This window comes from Entelurus aequoreus, linkage group LG06 (assembly GCF_033978785.1).
Source record: "Entelurus aequoreus isolate RoL-2023_Sb linkage group LG06, RoL_Eaeq_v1.1, whole genome shotgun sequence".
NCBI classification, from domain to species: Eukaryota; Metazoa; Chordata; class Actinopteri; order Syngnathiformes; family Syngnathidae; genus Entelurus; species Entelurus aequoreus.
The window spans coordinates 47,511,044-47,538,248 of record NC_084736.1 but is presented as its reverse complement, the minus strand read 5'-3'; the positions used below and the strand labels follow the sequence as shown (position 1 = coordinate 47,538,248).

Below are 27,205 nucleotides of genomic sequence, written 5' to 3'. Positions count from 1 at the left end.
AATTGACAGAGTGTGTACCTTCAGTGATGAATGATGAGCAGAGGCAGAGTTTGGAGTGTCTTCTTTAGCTTGCTTTCCATGTTTATGTCCTCACTGTCCTGGTACTTGGAAAATGTTTTCCGTGTCATTTGCTGTTTGATCATGCTAATTAGCTGCCTGAAAGCGGGGGACTCCACTGCAGAAATAGCCTGCATGTCTTCTAGCACATACGCTGCAATGGCTCTATCAATGTTGTCCTGGCTAGCAGTCCCTCCGTTAAAATCCTTAGGTGGAGGTGGAGGTGAAGTTGCATTGGAGTCTGTGTCTCTTTACTAGCTTCGTTGAAGCATGTTGCTTTTGTAGCCGTTTCAGCAGATTTGAATTGCTGTTTTGGGCCGTAGATAGGATATTTGATCCAAGATACAACTTACATTTAACTAAAATGTTCTTTTCTTTGTGCTCGACAAAAGAAAAGTAGTGAGAATATCTCCAAGTTAAGAAACTCGACTGCGGCTCCGCCATGATGTCTTAGTAAACACAGACACGCCCCCCCTCCCCACACCCAGACACACACAGAGCGCGCCTCCTCTCTCCCTTGTGACACAAGAAGATTCAGAAGGACGACACTGCAACTCTCCAATAAAACACACACAGATCTTGTTTCTAGCCGATACTACACAAAAAATAACATAAAATAACACAGTAACGCATCATGTAGTAACGGTAACTGAGTTACTGAATATAAAAAATGCGTTGAGACTACTAGTTACCGCCGAAAATAACGGCGTTACAGTAACGTGTTAGTCCCAACACTGTGCATCACACATTTAATGGGATGAAAATAAGTCAGGTTGACGGCAGCTTCAAGTGGAGAAAACATGATTTTATTTGGGAAACATTTCTGGATTCTGATGACTTCACATGAAATATGTCCATGTATGCTCACTGATACTAAATAGTACATGAAATAATCTCAATATGAGATCTTGATATATATTTGTACATTCCCCATGTGCCTCTTGTGTCCTCATGAAAAGTGAATCCCGGCTGAGTTGAAAGCATGAAGCAGTCTGTGGAATACAAATAATATATATTTTTGATCATCTCGCTACAAACGAACCCTTGAGCAACTTTAAGGACCAACAAAGGAATTACATGTCACGTTTGAAGGTCAGCAGTCTGAAATGTTATAAAAGTGAATGTTGTGTTTTTGATTACACACAGATTAGGATGAAATAAAAGTATACACACATTCTCTTAAAGGGGAACTGCACTTTTGTTGGAATTTTGCCTATCGTTCACAATCATTAACGACATGACAATTAATTTTTTTTAATGCATTCTAAATATTAAATAAATGGGATCAAAAGTTTGCTTACATTGGAGCATAGGGGAGCTGCGCAATTCCACCTATAAAGCCCTTAAAATACATCCAAACACCTCCATTATATGTAATGTAGTAACGGGCACATTTATATTAACTTTTATTTACGTATTTTGATCAAAAACTAATCACGTTTGCTTTTTAAAAAAATTATTACTCACTACAGACTTAATGAGATAACATATCACTTACTGTACAATGTCTGCTGTCATTCGGATGCCTAATGCTAGGATGTTCATATATTCCCATTTAGGTGAAGAATGTCTTATAATCCTCGCAAAGAAACAGGGTGGGGGCGATTGGGAACAAGCGCTTTTCGTGTCTTTCTCGCCAGTTCCAGGTCCTAAATAGCGGTCAAAGTGTTTCAACTTGTCGGATTATATTCAGCCATCTACTTCCCAGGTGAGATGCATGATTCATGATCTAGAATAGACTTACAGGGAGCAGGGAAGCGAGGAAGCAGCAGACTACTTGATGTAAACATAGGGACAAACGAAAGTGATTACGTCGCCGCTATAAATAGTTTGTCTGCGTTAGCGCTTATAATAACAATATCACTAATGTTACGAAATGTAAATGGAGTATTGTTGTCGCTTTTTGAATGGTTATCAGATTTTATGGGTGGAATAGTGGAGCGCCCATCTAAGATTACTTTATTTACGTTTATATGCATTTTAAAAAATTCTTTCGTCATGTCTTTCATAATGATTGTGAACGGTAGGCAAAATTACCCCCAAAAAGTGCAATCCCCCTTTAACTGCTATTTAACAGACTGTAATCCTGGTGTAAAAATGTTTTTTCCATGAAAACCTAATCTTATTCTTGCAGGGCAAGAAAATATTGTTTTGGTGTAATGGTGCCAGGAAACCATGATGCATACAAAGCTTCGATAAGCGTAAATGAGTCAAACTGGCCACTCAACTGCTTAAGTGTATTGAAAATGAACCTTGGTAATTATATATATCATGGCAATATTTATATATAATTATATAATGCCTGCTTTTTCTCTCATTCTCGCTCAGCAGGCGCTGTAAAAATATGTTTTGTCTTTCAAAGTGTTCTCATGAATTATTGACCTAACTCAAGGCTTTAATAACCAACCTCAAATATTCCCCTCTGCAACTTTTTTTTTTTTTTTTTTAGGAAATTGCATAAAAAAACAAGTTATTTTTTTTAAAAAGGCCATAAAACTAATAGTTTTTGGGTTTTTTTTACAAAAAAGGCCATAAAACCAAAAGATGATTAAAAACTTCATATCAATCGATTGATCAGAATTTGGTAAAAGATTTTAAGCGTTGAAAGTAAAAAAAAAAAAAGATATGTACAGTACAGGCCAAAAGTTTGGACATACCTTCTCATTCAATGCATTTTCTTTATTTTCATGACTATTTACATTGTAGATTGTCACTGAAGGTATCAAAACTATGAATGAACACATGTGGAGTTATGTACTTAACAAAAAAAAGTGGAATAACTGAAATCATGTTTTATATTCTAGTTTCTTCAAAATAGCCACTCTTTGCTCTGATTACTGCTTTGCACACTCTTGGCATTCTCTGGATGAGCTTCAAGCACACCTGTGAAGTGAAAACCATTTCAGGTGACTACCTCTTGAAGCTCATCAAGAGAATGCCAAGAGTGTGCAAAGCAGTAATCAGAACAAAGGGTGGCTATTTTGAAGAAACTAGAATATAAAACATGTTTTCAATTGTTTCACCTTTTTTTGTTAAGTACTGTACATAACTCATAGTTTTGATGCCTTCAGTGACAATCTACAATGTAAATAGTCATGAAAATAAAGAAACCGCATTGAAATGAGAAGGTGTGTCCAAACTTTTGGCCTGTATTGTATATTGTCTACTTGTAACACTTTTATGAGGGCTTCCCTTTGAATCCTAGGAGTAAGTGTGTGTTTGTAGTCAATCTTAAGCTTGCACAAGGGTTAAGTACACAAGTTACCACCTGGTTCATATGTACAAATTTGAATATAAAAAATAGGCAACAGTTCCTAAACATTCTAATTTTGGCTTATCATTAAGAAATAACTGTTATGAGGGTGAAACAAATCAAAAGATGACATTTTCCAACTTACACCATGAAGTCGTCTATATCCATGGATCTGGCTCTTTTCTCACTGAATTCTACCTCCTCCAAGATGCTCTCGATTTTCTTGGTGATGCTGAAATCTGCTGGCACTTCCTGTCAGGATAAAGTGTTATTTATAATGTTAAAAGGTTTCTACCAGCTCGATGGACACAGATATTTTTATGGTCACGCACCACATTGTGTACCGAGCTGTGGATTCTGTAGTTCTTCTCAAGGAGCTGCTCTACTGCAGTCGACCTGGACATCCAAAAGGCAACATACTCTAACTCTTTTGGATAGAACTAGAAGAATAGTTCTTGTAATAAAATAATAATATGCTGAAATCATTGAATAGTAACACAGTGCTTCTAATATTAATGTTCTCACCATACGGTCTACACATGTAAACAGATAACTTACAGTTTTAAACTACTTGTACAGTAAGATCTGCAGCAAATACTTACTTAAAGGCGGCGCGGAGGGTTTTATTCTTTCTTACAAAGGCTATTCGGACCAAGCCATCCCACTCCTTAATACAACAGATAAATTACAATGTTAATCACCAACATTTAAAAGTAAAGTACAACCTTTAACGTTAAACTGTTCTTTAGATTACAAAGAAGTATTTCCACGAGACAACAAATATTGATGTTGCAGATGTGCCCAAAATCTCTCATTTAACATTCTTACTGCTATTCTTACTTACTGTGGAAGTGTAAAAAGAAGTTAACCCCCGTTCAGTCAAATACTGGGATGTTCAGTCAAATACTGGGATGTTCTATTCATACTGGGATGTCAGAATTTTCGAGTTCCTAGACTGAAGTTTCAACTGGAACGCCCCCTGAGATTGGATTTCCTGAGACTGAGTCCTCACAATCCCTGAGTTGGCTTTCAAAGATGGCTACTCTTGAGTGTAAACAATAAGAGAAGCTCCTGTAATAGCTGTTAACACTTCTGACTAGTTTCTGTCACACTAAATCTGCTGTTTACGATATATTGTTACAGTAATGTTACTGTAATGTAAATTACTTTTTTATGTGGTATATTCGTACCAGCAATGGCATCTGTGTATTTCCTTTTCATCCACTGTTTTTGAAAGTTTTAGAAGGAGCGTATGTGTTGTTAATATTCAGACAAGGCAAGTGCAATAATAGCTTTTGTGAATGTGGCCATTTTGATTTCCAACTTCCAAACTGCAACGCTCATAACTCGTTTATGACATCATTCCCAGTTCTGACTTCCAAACTTCCGAGGTAAATGGTGCGCACCATAAACTCCAAAGTCCATACATCCACTTTCTACCCCTTGTCCCTCTGGGGGCGCTTGGAATATTGCACTTTTTATGGATTTTTGCCCATCAGCCACAATCTATGCTACACAAAAACTCCTGTTTTGTGTGTTTTAAATAGTAAAAAACTGCCAGTAGTAAGTGGATAACAAGGCAGGTATGGGGGATTCATCTATTTCACCTATAAAAGCGCTAAAAAAAGAAACTCCAACAGTGCTGTGACTTGCATATTAACAGAGGTATAGTGACATTGTTATTGTAAGAGCTAACTCTGAGGAACTACTTTACTGGTGTCGTGACTCAAAATGCTTTTCTGACTATTGGCAAGTAGTAAGCTACTAGCTAGCTTGAGCTACTAATAACGTTGGTTGCGACCCGCCATAAAACAAAGAAGAAGAAGCTTGAACTGCTTCTGTTGCTGCTGTGTTGCCTTTCAGTTAATACAAGTTATTGCTCGGGTATAAATCAGCATCTCACCTGTATAATAGAAGGTTGTGGCACCAAGCCAAGCCGGCATGAAAGGGATTTTGAAGCTATAAATATGGAACTTGATGCCAAGCTATTTCGACATATATTGATTGCTTACCCAAAATCAACAGGAAATGTCCCTGGCTAGCTGGACCAGACTAACAACTGTCCATCGAGTGAGTCATTTTAATGCGTGTTAGTACAACTACAGTACATGCGCTGTCTGGCTAGCTCAACTGTGTACAAACAAAACATGAAATGTGGGCGAATACTTTAGATACTGTAATGTGATTGTTTATGTTTTTCAGTCAGTACAAATTGGTGTCATATCGCATGCATGACAAACCCAAACCCGTTTTGTGTTGTCGTAGAAGCTAACTTATCTTTTTCCGTAGTTAGCTTTTATGGCTAATACCGAAGCATGCTGATGTGTTACTACGATAGTGTTAGCTCTTACAATAACAGTGTCGCTACAGCTCAGTTATTATACGGGTTACGGAATGTAATTGAAGTATTGTTGACGGTTTTTGAATGCATTTTTAAAGTGATTTAGTAGTAGAATGAATTGCTCCCATTAGCTGCATTGCTCGCCACCCAGAAAGAGCCGATTTTTATATGTTAGAAAACAACAACAAAACTTTTGTGTTCTTGTCTCTCATAATGATTGTGAAGGATAGTCAAAATTAAAAGAAAAAGTACACTTCCCCTTTAAGGTTTCATAGTATGAGGATGACATCACCTGGAAATTGACAGGAGGAGGAGGATTTTTGGGCTCTATTCTCACGACACTGGACTCCACTTTTGGAGGAGGACGGAAATTATTCTTCCCTACCTGAAGAAGGAAGATTAGTCAATATTTAAGAGTAACATGTCAGAAATACTAAGCAACATGAGTACTTACTTTCATGAGATGGTCCACACGAGCCAGGAGCTGAGTGTTGATAGAAAGTCTGCAGTACAGTTTGTCTCCAGGCGGGGCCACTAGACGCATGGCAAACTCTCTCTGGAACATTAGCACGGCACACCTGGACAGGAATACACACAAAACATGCAAACTATTGTACACAAAAAAAATAAGTGACTATTTGCACCTGAAGAAGGGTCGATGTAGCAGCAACTTGAAGACAAATGGTGATGAAATCTGCGTAGTAAAAAAAGAAAAACATGTTTTGTTATTAGCATTAAATTTGAGTGCGTAGTAACCTGACTCGCCAGATCCTTGGAGTTAGCTGAGTTCCACACAAGGATCTGGGATCGAGGGCAATGCAAACTCCTTCAAGATAGCAAAAAATTATGAACCAATCAGGATCGCTGGGCGGGATTTCATAGATGTTACGTAGCGCCGAAGTGACTGTTTGATTCAAACAACAATGGCGGCATGCAGTGAGGAGTCGTGTGCTGACATTGATTCTGCTATTGCAACTGTTTTGTCGAATCTATCGAATATTTAATATAATATAATATATTTAAAATAACTTTTCGCTCTGTCGTTATCCAATACGTCGGGTGTTCTCTTTTGGATTTCCAAGCGTCGCTCTCATCAGCGTCACGGGTTGATTTGGATGTGAGTGGTTGAAGTAGCACGTCATTCGAGATAACGGACAAGTGGTTTATCCAATCACATACAAGTATTTTCTTACAAGGCCTCTCCTTCTGAAATACATCTCCGATTGAGAAGTCCCAGATCCTTGTGTGGAGCTCAGCGAACTACAAGGATCTGGCGAGAGTCAGGTTAAGTGTGTAGTGTGAAGGGATCAAATACCTGATAAGGTAAATTGGCCACACAGACGTCAAAAAATGGCAGGTCTGTTTTTAAAACGTCTCCAACAAGGATCTGAAGTTTGGCCTGCATTGGTCTGTTGGAGGATACATTATGAGCTTGCTATTACACCACATATGAAATGACACAATGATAAATAATTACACTTACGTGCATTGTACCCTTTTCTGAAGCTCCGCCACCAATCTGCAGTCCAACTCACAGGCCACCACCTGCAAAACACACAAAGTGTATTCCACTTTTCCAACAAACTGTACAGTAATAGCATGCATATGGTATAATAATGCAAAACACATATGCTGATTATTTTAGTGACTTACCTTCTTAGCCTTTTCTAGCAGTTTAACCGTCATGTTACCAGTACCAGGTCCCACCTCCAGAACCACATCTGTTGGCCTCAGTGCAGCCTGCAGAAGGAGTAAAACATCATACCAATATTTGATGTGCACACTTATAGTACATAAACACTAACCCAGTACCTTGTCGATGATGCCGTTAACGACCAAAGGATTCTTTAATATGTGCTGGCCGATTCCTTTGTTGAACATAATTCCTGCGGCACAAATATCAGGATTGAAAATTCGTCAATTTTTCTATGAATTATTGTGAACAATATGATGGTTGCGAGGAAGCTGGTTAATAACTCAATAAATAATAATAATTATTTATTGAGTCAAAAATATTAAAGTTCTGTGACTTGGTAAAATTGCAAACAGCTAAAATGATGTACAAAGCAAACTATAACCTGCTATCAAAGAATGTACAACAATTCTTCTCAACTAAAGAGGAGAAATATAACCTTAGAGGAAAATCTAATTTAAAACATTTGTATGCACGTACAACACTTAGAACAGTGTTTTTTAACCTGTGTTCAATCGGACCCTAGGGGTTTGGTGAGTCAGCCTCAGGGGTTCGGTGGAGGTCAAGACACACCCGACTCATTGTGTAAATAACAACTTCTCCCTATCGGCAAATTATGGATACCCCCAGTCTTTGCGAGCAATCCTTTTCGAGGATGCTGGACATAAAAACGAAAAGAAAAGGAACAGACTTTGCTGTGAAAATGACATGAGAGTGGCACTTGCCAAGGTGAAGCCATGCTTATCTAAACTGGTCTCTGAAAGGCAACAGCAGAAGTCGCACTGATTTGCAGGTGTGTAATTTGTTGTGAGTTTATGCACTGTGTTGGTTTTGTTCTTTGAACAAGGTGATGTTCATGCACGGTTCATTTTCTGCACCAGTAAAAAAAACATATACATTTGTCTTGCATTTCAAAGAAAGAAAAAAAACATTTTATTTTTCACTAAAGAAGGGTTCGGTGAATGCGCATATGAAACTGGTGGAGTTCGGTACCTCCAAAAAGGTTAAGAACCACTGACTTAGAACCTTTAGCATATCAGTATGTGGAATTAAAATATGGAATGGATTAAGTAATGAAGTTAAACATTGTACTGATATGATCCAGTTTGAGAGGTTGTTCAAATTAATAGTGCTTACAAAGTACAAAGAAGAAGAATTATGAGAAATACTTTCAACCTTATTGAAAATAAGATATTCTTCATCTCAGTATATTAATAATGACTGAATTAATTAATTACATATTACAAAACTGTTGTGTATACTAATTCACAGATGTTATTTTATTATAAAAAGGCTAGTAAACGATTCTATATATTTATAAACGCTCTGAAGTGGGAAAGGGGTAGGATTAAATCAGATTTGCTTCTTCCTACTCCTTTTCGGACATGATGTAAAGTGAAATGATATTAAACTGTGTGATGTATTATACTGTATGTGTGTTCATGTTCCAAATAAACTCAAGAAAGAAAGAATAACAATAGTAAATAGCTGATATTAAAGATAGAAAATTTTGACATTTGCGACAAATTACATGTCAAGTGACAGTTTACAATATATAACGATACGATATCAACGTGAACTTATGATTCAAAAGAATCACATAAGAATGCTGGTTAGCCCATAATGTTGTTGCGAGCTAGCATTAGTTAGCCAGCATGCTAATCTTGGGAATGAGAAAACGTACCTTGGTTTTTAACTTCTTCGTGCTGCCTGCTTTTCTTCTGCGCTTTGACTTTAGGCATTTTGCTGTCTGTTATTGATACGAATCCTTCAGATTTGTGTAAAATATTCCCAAAAAGTCACGCAGGGTTGGCACAGTACACACGTGTGAATGCTCCTTCTTCGTTACATCTCGCTCACGCGAACCAATTAGCGTGAGTCGCCCCCTGGTGGCAATACGCAGAACTACAATAACAACAAGTACAGTATGTTCTATTGGTTTTTTTAATTTTATTTAATTCAACACTCAAAAGACAGACACATGCACACAAAAGACGACTTCTTTAGTCACTGATGGGAAGTTCCTCCAGCGTCATGGCGATGTCTCTCAGTTTAGGATCCTCCATCCAGTTTATTCTACACACAAACAGAATTCCCTGCGCACAAGAATTACTTGGGTATATTTTTGGTTTTGAAAATACAGTAGTGTATTTCTCTTTACCCTGAATACATTCTGTGTCATGATGGCCATATTTTTGTATCTCTTCAGGTTTGCTCGACCTTTCTCCAAGGCGGCTTTGTACTTTTCTGCATCAGGGTGCTCCCGCTTCACCATCAGGTTGTCAATGTCCTTCATTTTCTCATGCATCAGACGCTTCAGCTCTGTAGGATAGAAAGCTTCTGTCAGACGGATAAATGCTCCTTGTAAACAAAGGGTGTCCTAAACCTTTGGTCAACACTGAACATTCAATAGATGTGAGACAATGTTTATTTTACTTTGTAAAAAGGCTGGGGAAAAAAAACTATTTATATTGAAAGCCAAATATTTGTGTTTTTATTAGATATTAGTATCAACACGTCAGCTTCCTTTTACAAAACCCAAAACCAGTGAAGTTGGCACGTTGTGTAATTCGTAAATAAATAAAAAATACAATGATTTGCAAATTCTTTTCAATTTATATTCAATTTAATACGCTGCAAAATTTTCAAACTGAGAAACACATTTTTTTTTGGCAAATAATTATTAAGTTAGAATTTAATGGCAGCAACACATTGCAAAAAAGTTGGCACAGAGGCATTTTACCACTGTGTTACATGGCCTTTCCTTTTAACAACACTCAGTAAACGTTTGGGAACTGAGGAGACCAATTTTGGAAGATTTTCAGGTGAATTCTTTCCCATTCTTGCTTGATGTACAGCTTAAGTTGTTCAACAGTCCAGGGTCTCCATTGTCGTATTTTACACTTAATAATGTGCCACACATTTTCAATGGGAGACAGGTCTGGGGCTGTACTTATCAAGCTTCTTAGAATTACTCCTAAGAAGTCTGCTAAGAGTTGACTTAAGAGTAAATACATTCTTCGCTGAAAGCTGCACTTAAAAGTTAGTTATCAAGCGTCTTACTCACACTTTCACCGAAGTGTAGGACTGAATCTTAAGTGTCACACTCAGAGCTGAATTACGACATTACTATGTGCCGTAAACGCAATTTTAGGTGACGTCATTTCTGTGTCCATAGAAATGACCAATCACGGAAGGGAATCCGTTGTCTAAGAATAAAGAAATATCTTGGAAATATTTAAGTGGACAATGGGAGTGTATATTTTGACAATAAACTACAAAATAATACAAAACAAACTAGTCCCCGCCGGCACTCACGCTACCGCTCCCTCTCTTCTATCGCCCACACACTCACTGACGTCACTCACCTCACGGCCACACACATACGCTACTGTCATAACATTTTCTTTCCAATTCATTAATTAGGCAACTAATTTCAAACTGGTGTGGGTGGCTCTATATATACTAGCAGGCCTGGCCCTAACCAATCTGGCGCCCTAGGCAAGATTTTAGGTGGCGCCCCCCCACATCGGCAGTGAAGTGTATATACTCACAAGAAACCGAATAGCTTTGTCTTTTACCTTTTTTTTTACTTAAAGAAAGCAAAATAACATATTATATGAGAATGTTATGTTATGATTATCTTTAACCGAATCACAGCAGTGCTCAAATTAAAAAACAGCATTCCCTCTCATGTGATATTGCTTAATTAACATTAATGATGTGCACTTTAACAACTAGGCTTACAACTATACCTAATATATAAAGGGGGGGCGTAATGTTGTAACAAATAATATTTCTATTAAATAGGCTTTACTTTGCATAGTACCAACTTTTATTTATTTATTTTTTTTTTTCTCCAACATTTGTGGCACTGGCGTGGCGCCCCCTGATGGACGGCGCCCTTAGCATTTGCCTATACGGCCTATGCCACGGGCCGGCCCTGTATACTAGCCCACTGCAGACACATGCAGAAATCAACAAGGAATCGAAAAGTATTAAATCTGTGACAAAAATAATATCCGCTCTGTCTAAACGATACCGTTTGATCGGCTGCTCGTCATAAAAAAAAAAAAACATTGTTCCGTTCCCTGAACGTTCGCGCACGTCTCTCTCGCCTCAGTGCCATCCCCTGCTGGCAACTCCTAACCACTTAAGACACCTCTGAAGGTCTCTTAAATATCGTGGAGAGTAGGAGTGATTCTTAGACTTAAGAACGTTGATAAAAAGCTTTTATTCTTAAGTTTGAGAGTAGGACTAAATTTCGCAAATTCTCAGGACTTAAGTGTAAAATGGCACTCTAAGAAGCTTGATAAGTACGGCCCCTGGAATACAGGCAGGCCAGTCTAGTACCCACACTCTTTTACTATGAAACTTCTGAAGTTTTCCTGAGCCCATGTGGTGATATCCTTTACATACTGATGTCGCTTTTTGATGCAGTACCGAAGGTTCGTAATATCATCGCTTACGTGCAGTGATTTCTCCAGATTCTCTGAACCTTTTCATGTTATTACGGACCATAGATGGTGAAATCCCTAAATTCCTTGCAATAGCTCGTTGAGAAATGTTCTTAAACTGTTGGCCAATTTGCTCACGCATTTGTTCACAAAATGGTAACCCTCGCCCTATCCTTGTTTGTGAAGGACTGAGCATTTCATTGAATTTCTTTTACACCCAATCATGGCACCCACTTGTTCCCAATTAGCCTGTTATCTGTGGGATGTTCCAAATAAGTGTTTAATGAGCATGTCTCAACTTTCTCAGTCTTTTTTGCTACTTGTGCCAGCTTTTTTTAAACATGTTGCAGGCATCAAATTTCAAATGAGGTAATATTTGCAAAAAATAAAGTTTTCCAGTTCGAACATTCAGTATCTTGTCTCTGCAGTCTATTCAATTGAATATAGGTTGAAAAGGATTTGCAAATTGCAAATTATTGTATTCTGTTTTTATTTATGATTTACACAACGTGCCAACTTCACTGATTTTGGGTTTTGTACCTTGGGCATTTTTTTGCTGTATTATTCCCCAATTTTTGCAATATAATTTTGTAACAATGAAAAAAAACGAGCTGCACTTTGGACACCCCTGAAGTAAAACATATTTACAAACCAAGTCTTTTTTTCTGGAGTTCAGTGATATCATCTTGAAGATTCCTTGATTCCTTTAAACAAAAAAAAGGAAAGTGTACATGAATTATAACTTGCATGGTTTTAATGTGATCACTTTGCTATTTTAATTTCATTTACGTTAACACTCGCCATGAGTCATACAAATACCAACACGGATCACATGTATAGCCTGTACATTTTTCAATGTATTTATTGTGAGTGCTATTGACAGTTTAACAATATATTAATATTTATACTAATGCCTTATTCTCTTCCGTTACATACAATTGTTTGAGCGAAACAAAATTAATAGTAGTAGCTTACTTGCTGAAGTTGTTTAATATTTGAGCAAAGCATCATGCAGCGATCACTGGTGGCTTTCAGCTCGCTGCAAACAACACAAGTGAGTTAAACATTGATAACGACATCATATATCCCCCAACTGAACGCATGAAGTCAACTTACACCGCCTCTGCATTATTCTCTTTCAGTTTTTCGGTGATGGCGTGCCACATCTGCATTCTAAAACACACATCATGATGTCGTTAGATGTACACTTTGTTGGGTTACCTGCATATATCTAATGGAATAGAAGAAAACTGTGCTTTTACAAAGATAATAACGCTCATTTTGAGAGAGGTCATAATTTAGCAACATGTTTATTATTGTTCATTCTTCGGGATGAATAAAGTTTGACAACAGAGCATCATTAGTGTTCTAAAAGTCAATTATGTCATTCAGTGGAGGAAGGTGTACATAATGTTATCATCTCCATCTTCTATACTGTGTTTTACCTGTGCAAAGCCAGTGTGCGGTTAAAATGAATGGTCTTGACTCTCTCCAGCTCACTGACATTTTCCAACCTGCGAAGCCAAAAAAAATAAAAAATTAATGCATGTACTGTACCATGTCATTTACCATTTCCAAAATGTTAATGAACAATCGGGCACTTACAATTCTCTTTCCACTTCAGATGAAGTGCATGATCTCTTACTTCTCCCTGCTACAGAACAACTGATATTTACTCAAAAAATTAGCATGTTGGCAGAATTACTTTGATTATATTTACCTGCATTTAGTTGAACTTCCATCTCAAAGCACTGGTTGAACATCTGCTCTTTTATTCTGGAACAAAATACATATGATATTCATTTATTCATCTGTTTTCTACCGCTTGTACTGCTCAGCTGACTTTGGTTGAAGAGCGCTGCGGCAACAAACTCAACCGTTAGAACATCAGCGACCAACAAATATAATATTTGATCATGGTATACGTTAAAGCACCTCATTATGTCTGGCAAGGTGTCAGATTGGCTGCTGGCTCCATCATTTAGAACCACACTCTCCACGATTTGGTTAAGGTTCTCCATGTCCGGATCCATAATGTTAAAACTTGGACTGAAAAAAAAAAGCACATTAACAGAATTCCATAATTCATTGTTTCCTTATATCGTGAAAAAGCTAGTTTTAGCCTTTAAATGAATTTCAAATCAGTTTAAGCACAGGTGTCAAACTTAAGACCAAACCTGGCCCACTATGTAATTTTATACAGCCCGCAAAAAGCCTGGAGAAAATATCAAATCAAAATGTATTTATATAGCTCTTAAAGGACTTCACAAACTCACAACATCATCCCCTGATCTGAACCCACATAGCGTCAATAAAGTAAGTATGTAATGCATGCAATTGCATATATTTTAAACTTTTACCATTATCTAATAATGCAACACATATTATCATACATTCCAAAACATTTTTTTTGTCAAAATAAAAATAAATACCTAAATTACTGCTTGACTTATGATTTTGAAACAAGTTATCTATAAAATCGTGCAGTGTAAAAATGACAATTGATTTTTCGGTAAAATTCTGGTGACTGGAACTGTCAATTTTTTACCTCAAAATTTGCTGTGTTTTTACGGTAAAGTTCTGGCAATTGCACTGCTGGTTTTCTTTCCGGAAAAAACTGGTACAACTTTTCCATTTACAGTAATACACTGTAAAAACCACATTGATTTTACGGTTTAAAAAAAACAACTAGCTCAATTGCCTACATTTTTACCGTTAAAAAAAACTAATGCTGTTTTTCCAATTACAGTAATATGCTGTAAAACAACACCATACACTATACAGTAAATTTCTGGCCACTGAGCTGCCAATTTGTATTTTTTATTTTAAAATCTACAGATTTACATTTTGAAAAATATAATAATCAAATTCATAGACAATTGCGTAATGATATCACGAGGCGAATCCTTATTCATTTATATTCATATATTATTCACTGTTGCAAGCGGCCATAACTGCAATGTGACCCTCAATGAAATCGAGTTTGACACCCCCGAGTTCAGGGTTCCAAATGACATTGTTGCGTAGTGTGGAACTAAGGTGTTGAGCTTTTGCGAAGTTATGTACAAATATTAAATGCAATAAATTAAACCACAATATCCTATTATACACAATTAAAAGTACCCATATATTAGGAATACGAGAACTCGTACACAGTGGTAAACAAGCAGCGTCTACACTATCATGCTTTAATGACAAAACAAGCCGTCTAAACGAACAAATCATATTACAAAACATGGAATAAAATATCATTAGTTATCAGTCTATATTTCAGGCTAGCCTTTAAATAGCGATTTTAAACGAAAGAAACATTACCGTATGTTTACGTCAAATTCGCCCGCCCGGAAGTGAGGTCTTCTTTTTCTTCTTTGGTTTCCCGTATAACGAATCAGTGGCGGAAAAGAGAAGGCTGCCATCTAGCGACTACCAACATATTACATTTACATGAGTGTATTTTTTTAAATCCAAAATCTGCACTAAATACAAAAAAAATCCCAGAAACAGGTAACGTGACAACAGTAACAATAAATACATTAACAATACATTAATACATACATTTATTTAAATACGAACTGATGCAATTATAGGATATTTGATTGATGTCTGTTTTCATAAGAGGGCATATATTTAAATTGTAAATATGAATTTAGGTTATAATAGCACATTTCAAACACGCCTACGAAAAAGAATATGGAGGCCAAGTGGGACAAAATTAGATAAATAAATACATCTTTAAGTAATTACATCTATCAATAATTCTCCCGCGATCCTGAAGGGGACAAGCGGTAAAAAATGGATGGATGGATGGATCTTTCAATAACTAAACTTATTGACTGAATTGGTAGAGTATAATATCTTAAAATCAGGTATAAAGCACATAGAATAATTCTGCAAAACACAATTCAAATGAGATGTGTATTGATTGATTGATTGAGACTTTTATTAGTAGGTTGCACAGTGAAGTACATATTCCGTACAAGTGACCACTAAATGGTAACACCCGAATAAGTTTTTCAACTTGTTTAAGTCGGGGTCCACTTAAATTGATTCATGATACAGATATATACTATCATATATACTATCATCATAATACAGTCATCACACAAGATAATCACATTGAATTATTTACATTATTTACAATCAGGAGTGTGGAGGGGGGGTGGGGTGGGGGGGGGGTGGGGGGGTAGTGGACATAGAGAGAGAGAGAGAGAGAGAGAGAGAGAGAGAGAGAGAGAGAGAGAGAGAGAGAGAGAGAGAGAGAGAGAGAGAGATCAGAAGGCATAAGAAAAAGAATCTGCATTTGATTGTTTACATTTGATTATTAGCAATCCGGGTAGGGTGTTAGTTTAGGGTTGTAGCTGCCTGGAGGTGAACTTTTATAGCGGTTTTGAAGGAGGATAGAGATGCCCTTTCTTTTATACCTGTTGGGAGCGCATTCCACATTGATGTGGCATAGAAAGAGAATGAGTTAAGACCTTTGTTAGTTCGGAATCTGGGTTTAACGTGGTTAGTGGAGCACCCCCTGGTGTTGTGGTTATGGCGGTCATTTACGTTAAGGAAGTAGTTTGACATGTACTTCGGTATCAGGGAGGTGTAGCGGATTTTATAGACTAGGCTCAGTGCAAGTTGTTTAACTCTGTCCTCCACCTTGAGCCAGCCCACTTTAGAGAAGTGGGTAGGAGTGAGGTGGGATCTGGGGTGGAGGTCTAGAAGTAACCTGACTAGCTTGTTCTGAGATGTTTGGAGTTTAGATTTGAGGGTTTTGGAGGTGCTAGGGTACCAGGAGGTGCATGCGTAATCGAAAAAGGGTTGAACGAGAGTTCCCGCCAGAATCCTCAAGGTGCTTTTGTTGACCAGAGAGGAAATTCTGTAGAGAAATCTCGTTCGTTGGTTAACCTTTTTGATTACCTTGGTTGCCATTTTATCACAGGAAAGGTTAGCCTCTAGAATGGAACCTAGGTAGGTGACCTCATCTTTCCTGGTGATGACACTGTCACCTACTTTTATGGTGAAGTGATTGACTCTCTTAAGTTTGATGTGGGACCCAAACAGGATGGATTCTGTTTTACCCAAGTGGATGGATAGCTTGTTGTCAGCGAGCCAGGTGCAAGTTCTACAGAGCTCAGCACTGAGGATTTTCTCCACCTGTGACTTGTCCTTGTCTGATACCAGCAAGGCAGAGTCATCCGCAAACAAAAACAATTCACAGTCACATGCCGATGACATGTCGTTTATGTATATTAGGAACAGTAAAGGTCCCAATATACTGCCTTGGGGGACTCCACAGCTCACCGAGAGGGGGGGGGGGACATGGTGCCGTTCACCTCTACCACCTGCTCCCTCCCCTCCAAGTAAGACTGCATCCAGCTCCAAGAGGTTTTGTTAAATCCGATTGCTCTGAGCTTATCCAACAGTATAGCGTGGTTAACGGTGTCAAAGGCCTTCTGAAGGTCCAGCATGACCATGCCGCAGTATTTGCCCGCGTCCACCTCATGTTTGATGTGGTCGGTCAGATAGAGAAGGCATGTGTCAGTGGAGTGGTTAGTTCTGAAGCCGGATTGGAATTTGTACATGAGTTTATTAGTGGCAAGGTAACTATCGACCTGTTCATAAACTATTTTCTCCATTACTTTCGAAATGGAGCTGAGAATAGAAACAGGTCGGTAGTTGCCAGGTTCCAATTTGCTTCCTTTTTTAAAGAGGGGAGTTACTCTTGCTATCTTAAAATCTTTTGGTACTTGGCCTTGTGTAATTGATAGGTTTATTATGTGCGTGATGATCGGGGCAATGATGGAGGCAGAGTCCCTGAGGAATCTGGAGGGAATATTATCAAGGCCAGTGGCCTTGTTAGGGTGGAGCGCGCTCAATTTTTTAAACACCTCATCAGCTGTGACCATTTCTAATTTGAAATCATTGTTGGATACTCCTAGCTTTCTGTAGAAAAATGAGAACGTAATCATAATCTAAAGAAACTGAGATTTTTCATAAATCAAGATTTTGTCACGGCCCGGGCGCATGCCAATGCGCACTCATCTGTGCACTCATCTGTGCACTCTGCTGATTGCGCCTCCAAGAGCGCACCTACGTGCGGCACTCCGGCTGCAGCAGGCAGCTGCAATCAATCTGCAATCTGCACACCTAGCTGTCGCTGATGAGCTCCCTGGGCTTCTTAAGCCAGTGCAGACCTGCATTCCGGGCCAGAACGTAACTACCTGTTGTGTACAGTAAGCCGTATAACATGCAATCCTGCTCTTTCTGTGTTTTCTCCTCTGTGTTTCATTATGTGTTGTCCTGTGTCATGTTGTTCCTGCAGAAAATCCCCGTTCCCGCATGACGAGCTGTGTGTAGTGATGGGTTGATGAGGCCTCATGAAGCGTTTCGACACATTGCAAAACTGTATTGATACTGTGTCGATACTGTGTCACTAAATACTGACATCTGCTGGACATTAAAAATCCCTACAGGCAACCTATGGACCGACTCAACTGACACTGATTTTATGACCTAGTATATACAATAATATAAACCAAGTCATTGTATTTCATTTAGGATTATTTCATATCTTCATTTAAATAAAAATACATTTTTATCTTTTTTAGATACAGTCAAATAATGTGAACATGTATCGTGACTAGGATGGTAGAAGGTGGGGATTGAACCCCAGTAACCAGCAACCCTCCGATTGCTGGCACGGCCACTCTACCAACTTCGCCACGCCGTCATTCCTGTACCTTCTCTAGTAACAGTAGTGTCCTGCAACACAGATGCATCGGCGCTCATAGAGCGAAACCCTGTGTCGGTGCGCGTACCGCTTTTAGAAAGTCACGTGACCGATCATGAGCTGCTTTGGTCACGTGACCGATACGCGAACTGTATCGCACTGATGCCTCCTCTGTGCCCTGTGAGCAACGTTCCCTCTAAGATGCGCGCATGCGCAATTGCGCAGTGCTCAAGCGTCCTCCGCGCACACCGTGCGCCGCACAGCCAATATATGCCGCGCACCAAATCAAACCCATCTGAATTCTAAACAAAATAAACACATTTATTCTGTGTAATTTTGAAATGCAACTTTGAGTGACAGTGACAACAAGCGGCCCTAACGGTGTTCGTCAACAACACGCATTGCGCCGCTTCCTAATAAACACAGTTTGGCGCGCAGGCGTCAGTGCGATACAGTTCATGAGCGGTCACGTGACCAGAACAGCTCATGAGCGGTCACGTGACCAAAACAGCTCGTGTTCGGTCACGTGACTTTCTAAAAGCGATACGCGCACCGACACAGGGTATCGCTCTATGACCTCGACGCATGCGCCGATGCATCGGTGTTGCCGGACGCATCACTAGCTGTGTGTCTCGTCTTACCTGTTGTTCTTCTCTGGTTCTCTGGCTGCCCCTCTTGGATCTCGACCTCCCTCCTGGACACGGACCTTTTGATGCCTCTCTATCGCCCCGACTTCCTGCCTGCTCACGGACATCCGACCTTGTCTTGTTCCGCCCTGGACTTCCTCACCTCCCGCTCAACACTCCCGGTAACACTCATTAATTCCTACACATAGTCGCACACCATACACACTCTTGGATTTTGTCACACTCCATTTCCCTAGTTTATTTATACAAACCCCGTTTCCATATGAGTTGGGAAATTGTGTTAGATGTAAATATAAACGGAATACAATGATTTGCAAATCCTTTTCAACCCATATTCAATTGAATGCACTACAAAGACAAGATATTTGATGTTCAAACTCAAAAACTTTATTTTTTTTTACAAATAATAATTAACTTAGAATTTCATGGCTGCAACACGTGCCAAAGTAGTTGGGAAAGGGCATGTTCACCACTGTGTTACATGGCCTTTCCTTTTAACAACACTCAGTAAACGTTTGGGAACTGAGGAGACACATTTATTAAGCTTCTCAGGTGGAATTATTTCCCATTCTTGCTTGATGTACAGCTTAAGTTGTTCAACAGTCAGAGGGTCTCCGTTGTGGTATTTTAGGCTTCATAATGCGCCACATATTTTCAATGGGAGACAGGTCTGGACTACAGGCAGGCCAGTCTAGTACCCGCACTCTTTTACTATGAAGCCACGTTGATGTAACACGTGGCTTGGCATTGTCTTGCTGAAATCAGCAGGGGCGTCCACGGTAACGTTGCTTGGACGGCAACACATGTTGCTCCAATACCTGTATGTACCTTTCAGCATTAATGGCGCCTTCACAGATGTGAAAGTTACCCATGTTTTGGGCACTAATACACCCCCATACCATCACACATGCTGGCTTTTCAACTTTGCGCCTATAACAATCCGGATGGTTTTTTTCCTCTTTGGTCCGGAAGACACGACGTCCACGGTTTCCAAAAACTTAGACTTAGACTTAGACAAACTTTAATGATCCACAAGGGAAATTGTTCAACACAGTAGCTCAGTTACAATGATGGAAAGGACAATGCAGGTATAAATAGACTAATATAGCTATAAAAAATCTAACATATATACGAATATATACATAATATGTGTACAGAGTAATTTATATACAGATATATTATATTATGTCTATAACATATATACAATATAAACCAATGACCATGTACAATATTACAGTATATACAGTCTATATGACAGCAGCAGCATAAAATGGAGAGTAGGTCCAGCAGGAAATAGAAAATAGACATTATAAACAAAGAGAAGTAGCTAACATGTCAGGTGTCAGGTAATAGGTAGATGTCATCTACTGCTGTATGGCGAGTGATTATACAGCTGGATGGAGTGTGGAATGAAGGAGTTCTTGAATCGCACAGTGCGGGAAGGAAGTTGAAGGAGCCTGTTGGAGTATGAACTCCGCTGTATGTCTCCGCTGTTTGAAATGTGGACTCGTCAGACCACAGAACACTTTTCCACTTTGTATCAGTCCATCTTAGATGAGCTCAGGTCCAGCGAAGCCGACGGCGTTTCTGGGTGTTGTTGATAAACGGTTTTCACCTTGCATAGGAGAGTTTTAACTTGCACTTACAGATGTAGCGACCAACTGTAGTTACTGACAGTGGGTTTCTGAAGTGTTCCTGAGCCCATGTGGTGATATCCTTTACACACTGATGTCGCTTGTTGATGCAGTACAGCCTGAGGGATCGAAGGTCACAGGCTTAGCTGCTTACGTGCAGTGATTTCTCCAGATTCTATGAACCCTTTGATATTACGGACCGTAGATGGTGAAATCCCTAAATTCCTTGCAATAGCTGGTTGAGAAAGGTTTTTCTTGAACTGTTCAACAATTTTCTCACGCATTTGTTGACAAAGTGGTGACCCTCGCCCCATCCTTGTTTGTGAATGACTGAGCATTTCATGGAATCTACTTTTATACCCAATCATGGCACCCACCTGTTCCCAATTTGCCTGTTCACCTGTGGGATGTTCCAAATAAGTGTTTGATGAGCATTCCTCAACTTTATCAGTATTTATTACCACCTTTCCCAACTTCTTTGTCACATGTTGCTGGCATCAAATTCTAAAGTTAATGATTATTTGCACAAAAAAAAAATGTTTCAGTTTGAACATCAAATATGTTGTCTTTGTAGCATATTCAACTGAATATGGGTTGAAAATGATTCGCAAATCATTGTATTCCGTTTATATTTACACCTAACACAATTTTCCAACTCATATGGAAACGGGGTTTGTATTACAAAACCATGCAATTAGTAAGGGTGCAACGATTCATCAACACTGCCAACAAAAATCAAGAAAAAAATGAGTCCCCGACAAATAATATTAATAGTCGGTGATGTCATAGCTCCTGTTTTTCCAGGCAAAAACGGACCTGCGTTAGCCAGCGCACTGACAGGCAAAAACAGAATAAGAAAAATTGGTCTCCCGCCACTGCAAAAGACGTGAGCGAAATTATCAAAGATTTGGGAACATTAACATGCTCAATTCGCAAAGCGAGCCTTGCTTTTTATGGCAGTAGATCTGTGATGCCAGAGCATTTCAAGCGTAGGCAAGATAGTTAGCTTGGTAGCTAGCTAACCATGAAAAAATAGCTTAAACTATTATTTTAGCTCAATTTTGCCAACTAAGTGTTGTCTATATACTTGTTTGTACAGCTTTATAGAATCAAAACATTAATAATGCTTGGATACTGATTATTTTAATGGTGTAATGGAGATTCAAATCATATCAATATTATTATTTTTGCAGTCGCTTCCTTTTAACTGGACAGAAGTTTATTTGTTATTTTTATTTTGTAGCAGTCTAATGAGTTCTCTCAGGGCATTCAATCGATCACAACTGGACTGTTTGGTTTGTCTTACAAGACGTTTCGCCTCTCATCCGAGTAGGCTTCATCAGTTCATAATCATAGACTTAGATTGGTCAGATCTAGTCTAGCGGCTGGTGCCAAAACCCCACATATTTATACTCCAAAACCAGGAGGATGTGCATCCTAAAGACCGGACACCCCACACCCACAAAAACAATCTGGTGTATGCTATCCAGTGTAATGATGAATGCACTGATTCATATATTGGGGAAACAAAACAACCACTATGCCGACACATGGCACAGCATAGATGGACAAACTCTTCAGGCCGAGACTCAGCTGTGTATGTGCACCTCAGGGAGAAACAGCACTCCTTTGAGAACAAAAAGGCACAGATTCTGGACAGGGAGGACGGGTGGTACGAAATAGGATTGAGAGAAGCCATCTATGTCAAGGTTGAAAACCCATCCCTGAACAGAGGAGGTGGTCTGCGACACCACCTGTCTCCCACATACAACACTGTCCTTTCAACCATTCCTAAAAGACTCTGCAAGTTAGCCTCCATCACATAATAAAAGTTAGAAACATTCTGGTCACAGAAGGTGACCAGAATGCCATTTGTTTACAACTGAAGAATGCTTGAATGATGGAATGATTCCGACTATTTTGGACTGGTTGTAGTCGATCCACAGCGATCGTTCCGCCACACAATACCTCAATGCTAACAAAGGGAAATTACACTTCCAACGACTGTCGATGACTTTGCCAGTTAGGATTGTTCGTTTGCATTAAAACAGTTGTTTTTCTTACTACGATAGGGCGAAACCATTCTTGCACAGGCACACCCTCCTTGTTTTGTAGTATAAATATTTGGGGTTTTGGCACCAGCCGTGAAACTAGATCTGACCAATTTAAGTCTACGGGCACGAACTGATGAAGTCTACTCGGAGGAGAGGTGAAACGTCTTCTAAAACAAAACCAAACAGTCCAGTTGCGATCGATGGAACACCCTGAGATGACAATGACATGGATAAATGAGAAGATGCATAGACAGTATAATGAGTTCATAAATAAATAGTTGTTAATGAAGTACCTTTATTGTTAGTTAGTACTAGGGATGTGACGATAAACAGTAATAATGATAACCGGTAAAATGATAACACGGTATTACCATGTTAAATTAATGTTACTGAAAAACGGTGATTGATAACTGCACTTCGATAAACTCATGGACTGACTGGCGCCCGCTCGCTAGCAAAAATGCTAACATGAAAACAAGAGACATTAACGTCTTTCCCCATTAGGAAAATACATATTCCAAACTAATTTTATACAAACACATTGCTGTATGAGCAAATGAGCTATTCAAATGTGCACATCAAACCTAAAAGCTGTGCTCTCTTACAACACAGTGATCGTTCTACACGAGACGGAATGTGAGACAGTGGTGTTTTTACAGTGCGTTCAAGTACCGCTCAACAGAGTAGGACACCACAAGGCCCGCAAGAAACAATAAATAATAATAGTAGATTTCTACTATCCAGGTGAGAGGCATGATTTATAATCTACAATAAGCTTCCATGAGCAAGAAGCAATGAAACAGTTTGCCAGTCGATATAGGCAACACAGGCACACAAGCTTGTGATCACGGCACCGCTATAAATAGTTTGTCTGTGTTAGCACTTATAATAACAATATCACTAACACTTGGTTGATATTTAGGTCACAAAATGTAAATGGAGTATTGTTGGCGGTTTTGGATGTTTTTTTATTGGGTTTTATGGGTGGAATAGAGGACATCCCATTGGCTCCGTCATAAGCAGCCTTTTATTTGTAATTATTTACGAGTTAGAACGCATTAAAAAAAAATACAGCCGTCGTTATGTCCTTCATAATGATTGTGAACGATAGGAAACTTTTTTTTTTAAGTTCAGTTACCCTTTAAGATATATTTAAAAGAGAAAGAAATACACTACAAGTAAAAATACAAAGAGCAAAAATAGTGTGAATATTGTTTAAAAGTGTACAGAATATTTTACGATATATATAAAAGAATAAATAAATGAAAGTATTATGTACAAAAAATGTGCAGAGAAGAGGACAATGTGCATATTGTGTAAAAGTGTACAGAAATATTTAAGATACTGTATAAATAAAATAGAAATAAATGAAAATATAATGTACAAAAAATTTGCAGAGAAGAGGACAATGTGCATATCGTTTAAAAGCATACAGAAAAATTTAAGATACTAATGAAATTAAAATATTGTCTGTAAAAAATGTGCAGAGATGGGGTAATGTGCCTATTGTGTAAAAGTGTACAGAAACATTTTATTTACTTTATATATTAAAAAAACCCAATGAAATACAAATATTATGTATGAAAGGGGACAACGTGTGTAAGTGTACAAAAGAATGTAAGATACTGTGTGTATATATATATATATATATATATATATATATATATATATATATATATATATATATATATATATATATATATATATATATATATAAAGAATGAAATACAAATATTATGTATGAAAGGGGACAATTTGTGTAAAAGTGTACAGAAAAATGTAAGATACTGTGTGTATATATATATATATATATATATGTATAAAAAATTATGAAATACAAATTTGTATAAAATCTGACAATTCGTGTAAAAGTGTACAGAAAAATGTAATATACTTTATATATATATAAAAATAATGAAATACAAATATGTATAAAAGGGGTCAATTTGTGTAAAAGTGTACAGAAAAATGTAAGATACTGTGTATATATATATATAAAAATAATGAAATACAAATATGTATAAAAGGGGACAATTTGTGTAAAAGTGTACAGAAAAATGTAAGATACTGTGTATATATATAAAAATAATGAAATACAAATATGTATAAAAGGGGACAATTTGTGTAAAAGTGTACAGAAGAATGTAAGATACTGTATGTATGTATGTATATATATATACCTGTATATATATATATATATATATATATATATATATATATATATATATATATATATATATATATATATATATATATATATATATATATATATATATATATATATATATATATATATATAAAATTATGAAATACGTATAAAATCGGACAATTTGTGTAAAAGTGTACTGAAAAATGTATTATACTTTATATATATATATAATAAAATACAAATATGTATAAAAGGGGAAAATTTGTGTAAAAGTGTACAGAAAAATGTAAGATAATGTATATATATAAAAAAAGAATGAAATACCGGTATGTATAAAAGGGGACAATGTGTGTAAAAGTGTACAGAGATGAGTGTGCAACTCAACATGTGCAAAATTGCAGTACGGCTCAAGTATGTTATGATGGTGTGTGAGAGCATTAAAAGAGTAAGGATTAATCAAAGCAACAGAATATAAATTTAAGCTTTTTTGTAATCGCATGAATCGATTAATGGTCGCAGCTCTCACACAGGTCACGAGAAGCTGAAGAAGAACCCTCTGCTCACCTCCTGCAGATGTTTACTTTCTTGCTGAAGCACTTCCTCGTAGCCAGACTGCTTCAGCTCGCTGAGGCTCTCGTAGTATTCATCCGGGTCGTCGTTTTCAGTGAACAGAAGCTGGGAGAGGATCTTCCAGCCGCATAGGTCGAGCGCATGGCCTAGGTAGAGCTGTAACTTAGAACACAGGTAATCCATCTCAGTCTCCGAGACCTCGGCCGGCCCGAACAGCACCGACCACATCCCGCCTGGTTCCTCCGGAAAGACAGGGAGACAGGGCTCCAGGACAGAGTTGACGGAACACAACTGCTGGTGCACCGCCCGCAGGTCCTGGAAGCTAGGACTGAGCGCCGGGACGGACAAGCTTCACAGTGTCTTGGCTGAATGAGCAGGTATCGGACACCTCGGTCTCCTTAGACCAGGGGTGTCCAAACTTTTTCCTTTGAGGTCCGCACACGAAAAAAATTAAAGCATGCGGGGGCCATTTTGATATTTTTCATTTTCAAATCATAACAAAATATATAAATATAAAGGGTTTCAGTCATTAAAATGTTAAAAATAAGTCAAATTATTATTATTATTTTTTATTTAAACACTTACAGTAAATCTCTATATCAACTTCAGGTTGATATAACGTTAAAAAAAAAGGTTTTATGCCTTTTCTGTTAAAGACAACTTTGTTTTTTTAGAGTAAAACTGAAATATGCAGTATTTTCCCCACCGCCCAAAACATTCAGAAAGCAATGTTTGATGTGAAGTAATTGAAACCCTAAAAAGATCAATAATGCAGGACACCATTGATTTTAATTTATTATTATTTTTGATCAATCACAGTGAAAAGATAAATAAACTCTCATTAAATATATTTGGGATCCATAGGTCCCCTAGTCATATAGTGATACATTTTTTATCATATATTTGTTTTACTTTCAACACTTAAATTACGAGATCAACTTCAGATATATCTGTCCTGTTTGTTTTATGCTCTTATGTCAAAGAAAACATTATTATATGGCAACCACACAATATATGCAATATTTTCCACATAAAACATTTTAAAGCGAAATATTTGAAGTAATTGGAGCCTTGAATAGGTCAATAATTGATTATAACATTGAATTTATATATATATTTTTTAGCAATGGCAAAACAAGCAAAATAAAGACAAAAGAAAAATAAACAGCCTGTGTGGCAGCTTTGTGTCATTATTGCAACTTTTACTCTTTAGATTTCACCTCATTCCACTTTTTTTAATGTTTATTTTTAATTTTTGCAATAGCATTTCCAGAATGTGTGGCGGGCCGCTAAACAATTAGCTGCGGGCCGCACTTTGGACACCCCTTCCTTAGATGCATCCTCGCTCATCCTTGCGGACTGGACACTGGCCGAGAGTTAGTGGGCGGCCGAGGGTGGAGTCGGCTCTCTTGGTTGCTTTTTTGGGTCTGCTCCTGTCTCTGGCCATGCTCCCTCCACCCCAGCAGACAATGGCGTGGAACACCTCAGAGGCCACCACAGTGTATATGTTTCTTTAACTTTTTATTCATAGCTGTATGTAGAAGTGGCTGTTTGCATCAGCTCCGCTCTTTTAAATGTCCTTTGTGTTCTTAGATGTTTGATGTTTCCCTCTTACACACATGTAAGAGG

At 38.0% G+C, this 27,205-nt stretch overlaps 2 protein-coding genes across 4 annotated transcripts in view; both read right to left on the bottom strand.

Moving 5' to 3' along the window:
- Nucleotides 1–841: 841 nt before the first annotated feature.
- Nucleotides 842–9,225, bottom strand: dimt1l (DIM1 dimethyladenosine transferase 1-like (S. cerevisiae)). Its single transcript, XM_062050872.1, has 12 exons — nucleotides 9,029–9,225; nucleotides 7,464–7,537; nucleotides 7,305–7,391; nucleotides 7,135–7,196; nucleotides 6,967–7,060; nucleotides 6,296–6,345; nucleotides 6,106–6,229; nucleotides 5,944–6,036; nucleotides 3,913–3,977; nucleotides 3,643–3,706; nucleotides 3,456–3,562; nucleotides 842–1,049 (listed from the first exon to the last, which is right to left on the bottom strand). Exons 1-12 carry the CDS (start codon nucleotides 9,084–9,086, stop codon nucleotides 1,007–1,009), a joined length of 921 nt encoding a protein of 306 aa, XP_061906856.1. The 5' UTR covers nucleotides 9,087–9,225; the 3' UTR covers nucleotides 842–1,006.
- Nucleotides 9,226–9,270: 45 nt separating this feature from the next.
- cenph (centromere protein H) overlaps nucleotides 9,271–27,205 on the bottom strand; it is a 37,322-nt gene continuing 19,387 nt past the window's right edge. Inside the window, exons 1-10 of one of the 3 annotated variants that reach the window (XM_062050873.1) lie at nucleotides 19,164–19,347; nucleotides 13,737–13,850; nucleotides 13,522–13,577; nucleotides 13,407–13,455; nucleotides 13,247–13,315; nucleotides 12,918–12,974; nucleotides 12,777–12,840; nucleotides 12,454–12,505; nucleotides 9,506–9,666; nucleotides 9,271–9,440 (exon numbers count right to left, since the gene is read on the bottom strand). In XM_062050873.1, the coding sequence (XP_061906857.1) occupies nucleotides 9,348–9,440; nucleotides 9,506–9,666; nucleotides 12,454–12,505; nucleotides 12,777–12,840; nucleotides 12,918–12,974; nucleotides 13,247–13,315; nucleotides 13,407–13,455; nucleotides 13,522–13,577; nucleotides 13,737–13,850; nucleotides 19,164–19,276 (828 nt within the window). In that variant the 5' untranslated portion in view covers nucleotides 19,277–19,347 and the 3' untranslated portion in view covers nucleotides 9,271–9,347. Of the gene's footprint in view, nucleotides 9,441–9,505; nucleotides 9,667–12,453; nucleotides 12,506–12,776; nucleotides 12,841–12,917; nucleotides 12,975–13,246; nucleotides 13,316–13,406; nucleotides 13,456–13,521; nucleotides 13,578–13,736; nucleotides 13,851–15,116; nucleotides 15,240–19,163; nucleotides 19,348–27,205 lie in introns of those variants that run through there. The other 2 variants (XM_062050874.1, XM_062050875.1) reach the window with 2 other exon arrangements.

Coding starts and splice junctions, on each gene's coding strand:
- dimt1l (XM_062050872.1), bottom strand. CDS start 9,086: ATGCCTAAAGTCAAAGCGCAGAAGAAAAGCAGGCAGCACGAAGAAGTT. Junction 7,061..7,134: donor CAGAAAAGGGTACAATGCAC/GTAAGTGTAATT, acceptor ATCCTCCAACAG/ACCAATGCAGGCCAAACTTC. Junction 1,050..3,455: donor GATATAGACGACTTCATGGT/GTAAGTTGGAAA, acceptor TGTATTCCACAG/ACTGCTTCATGCTTTCAACT.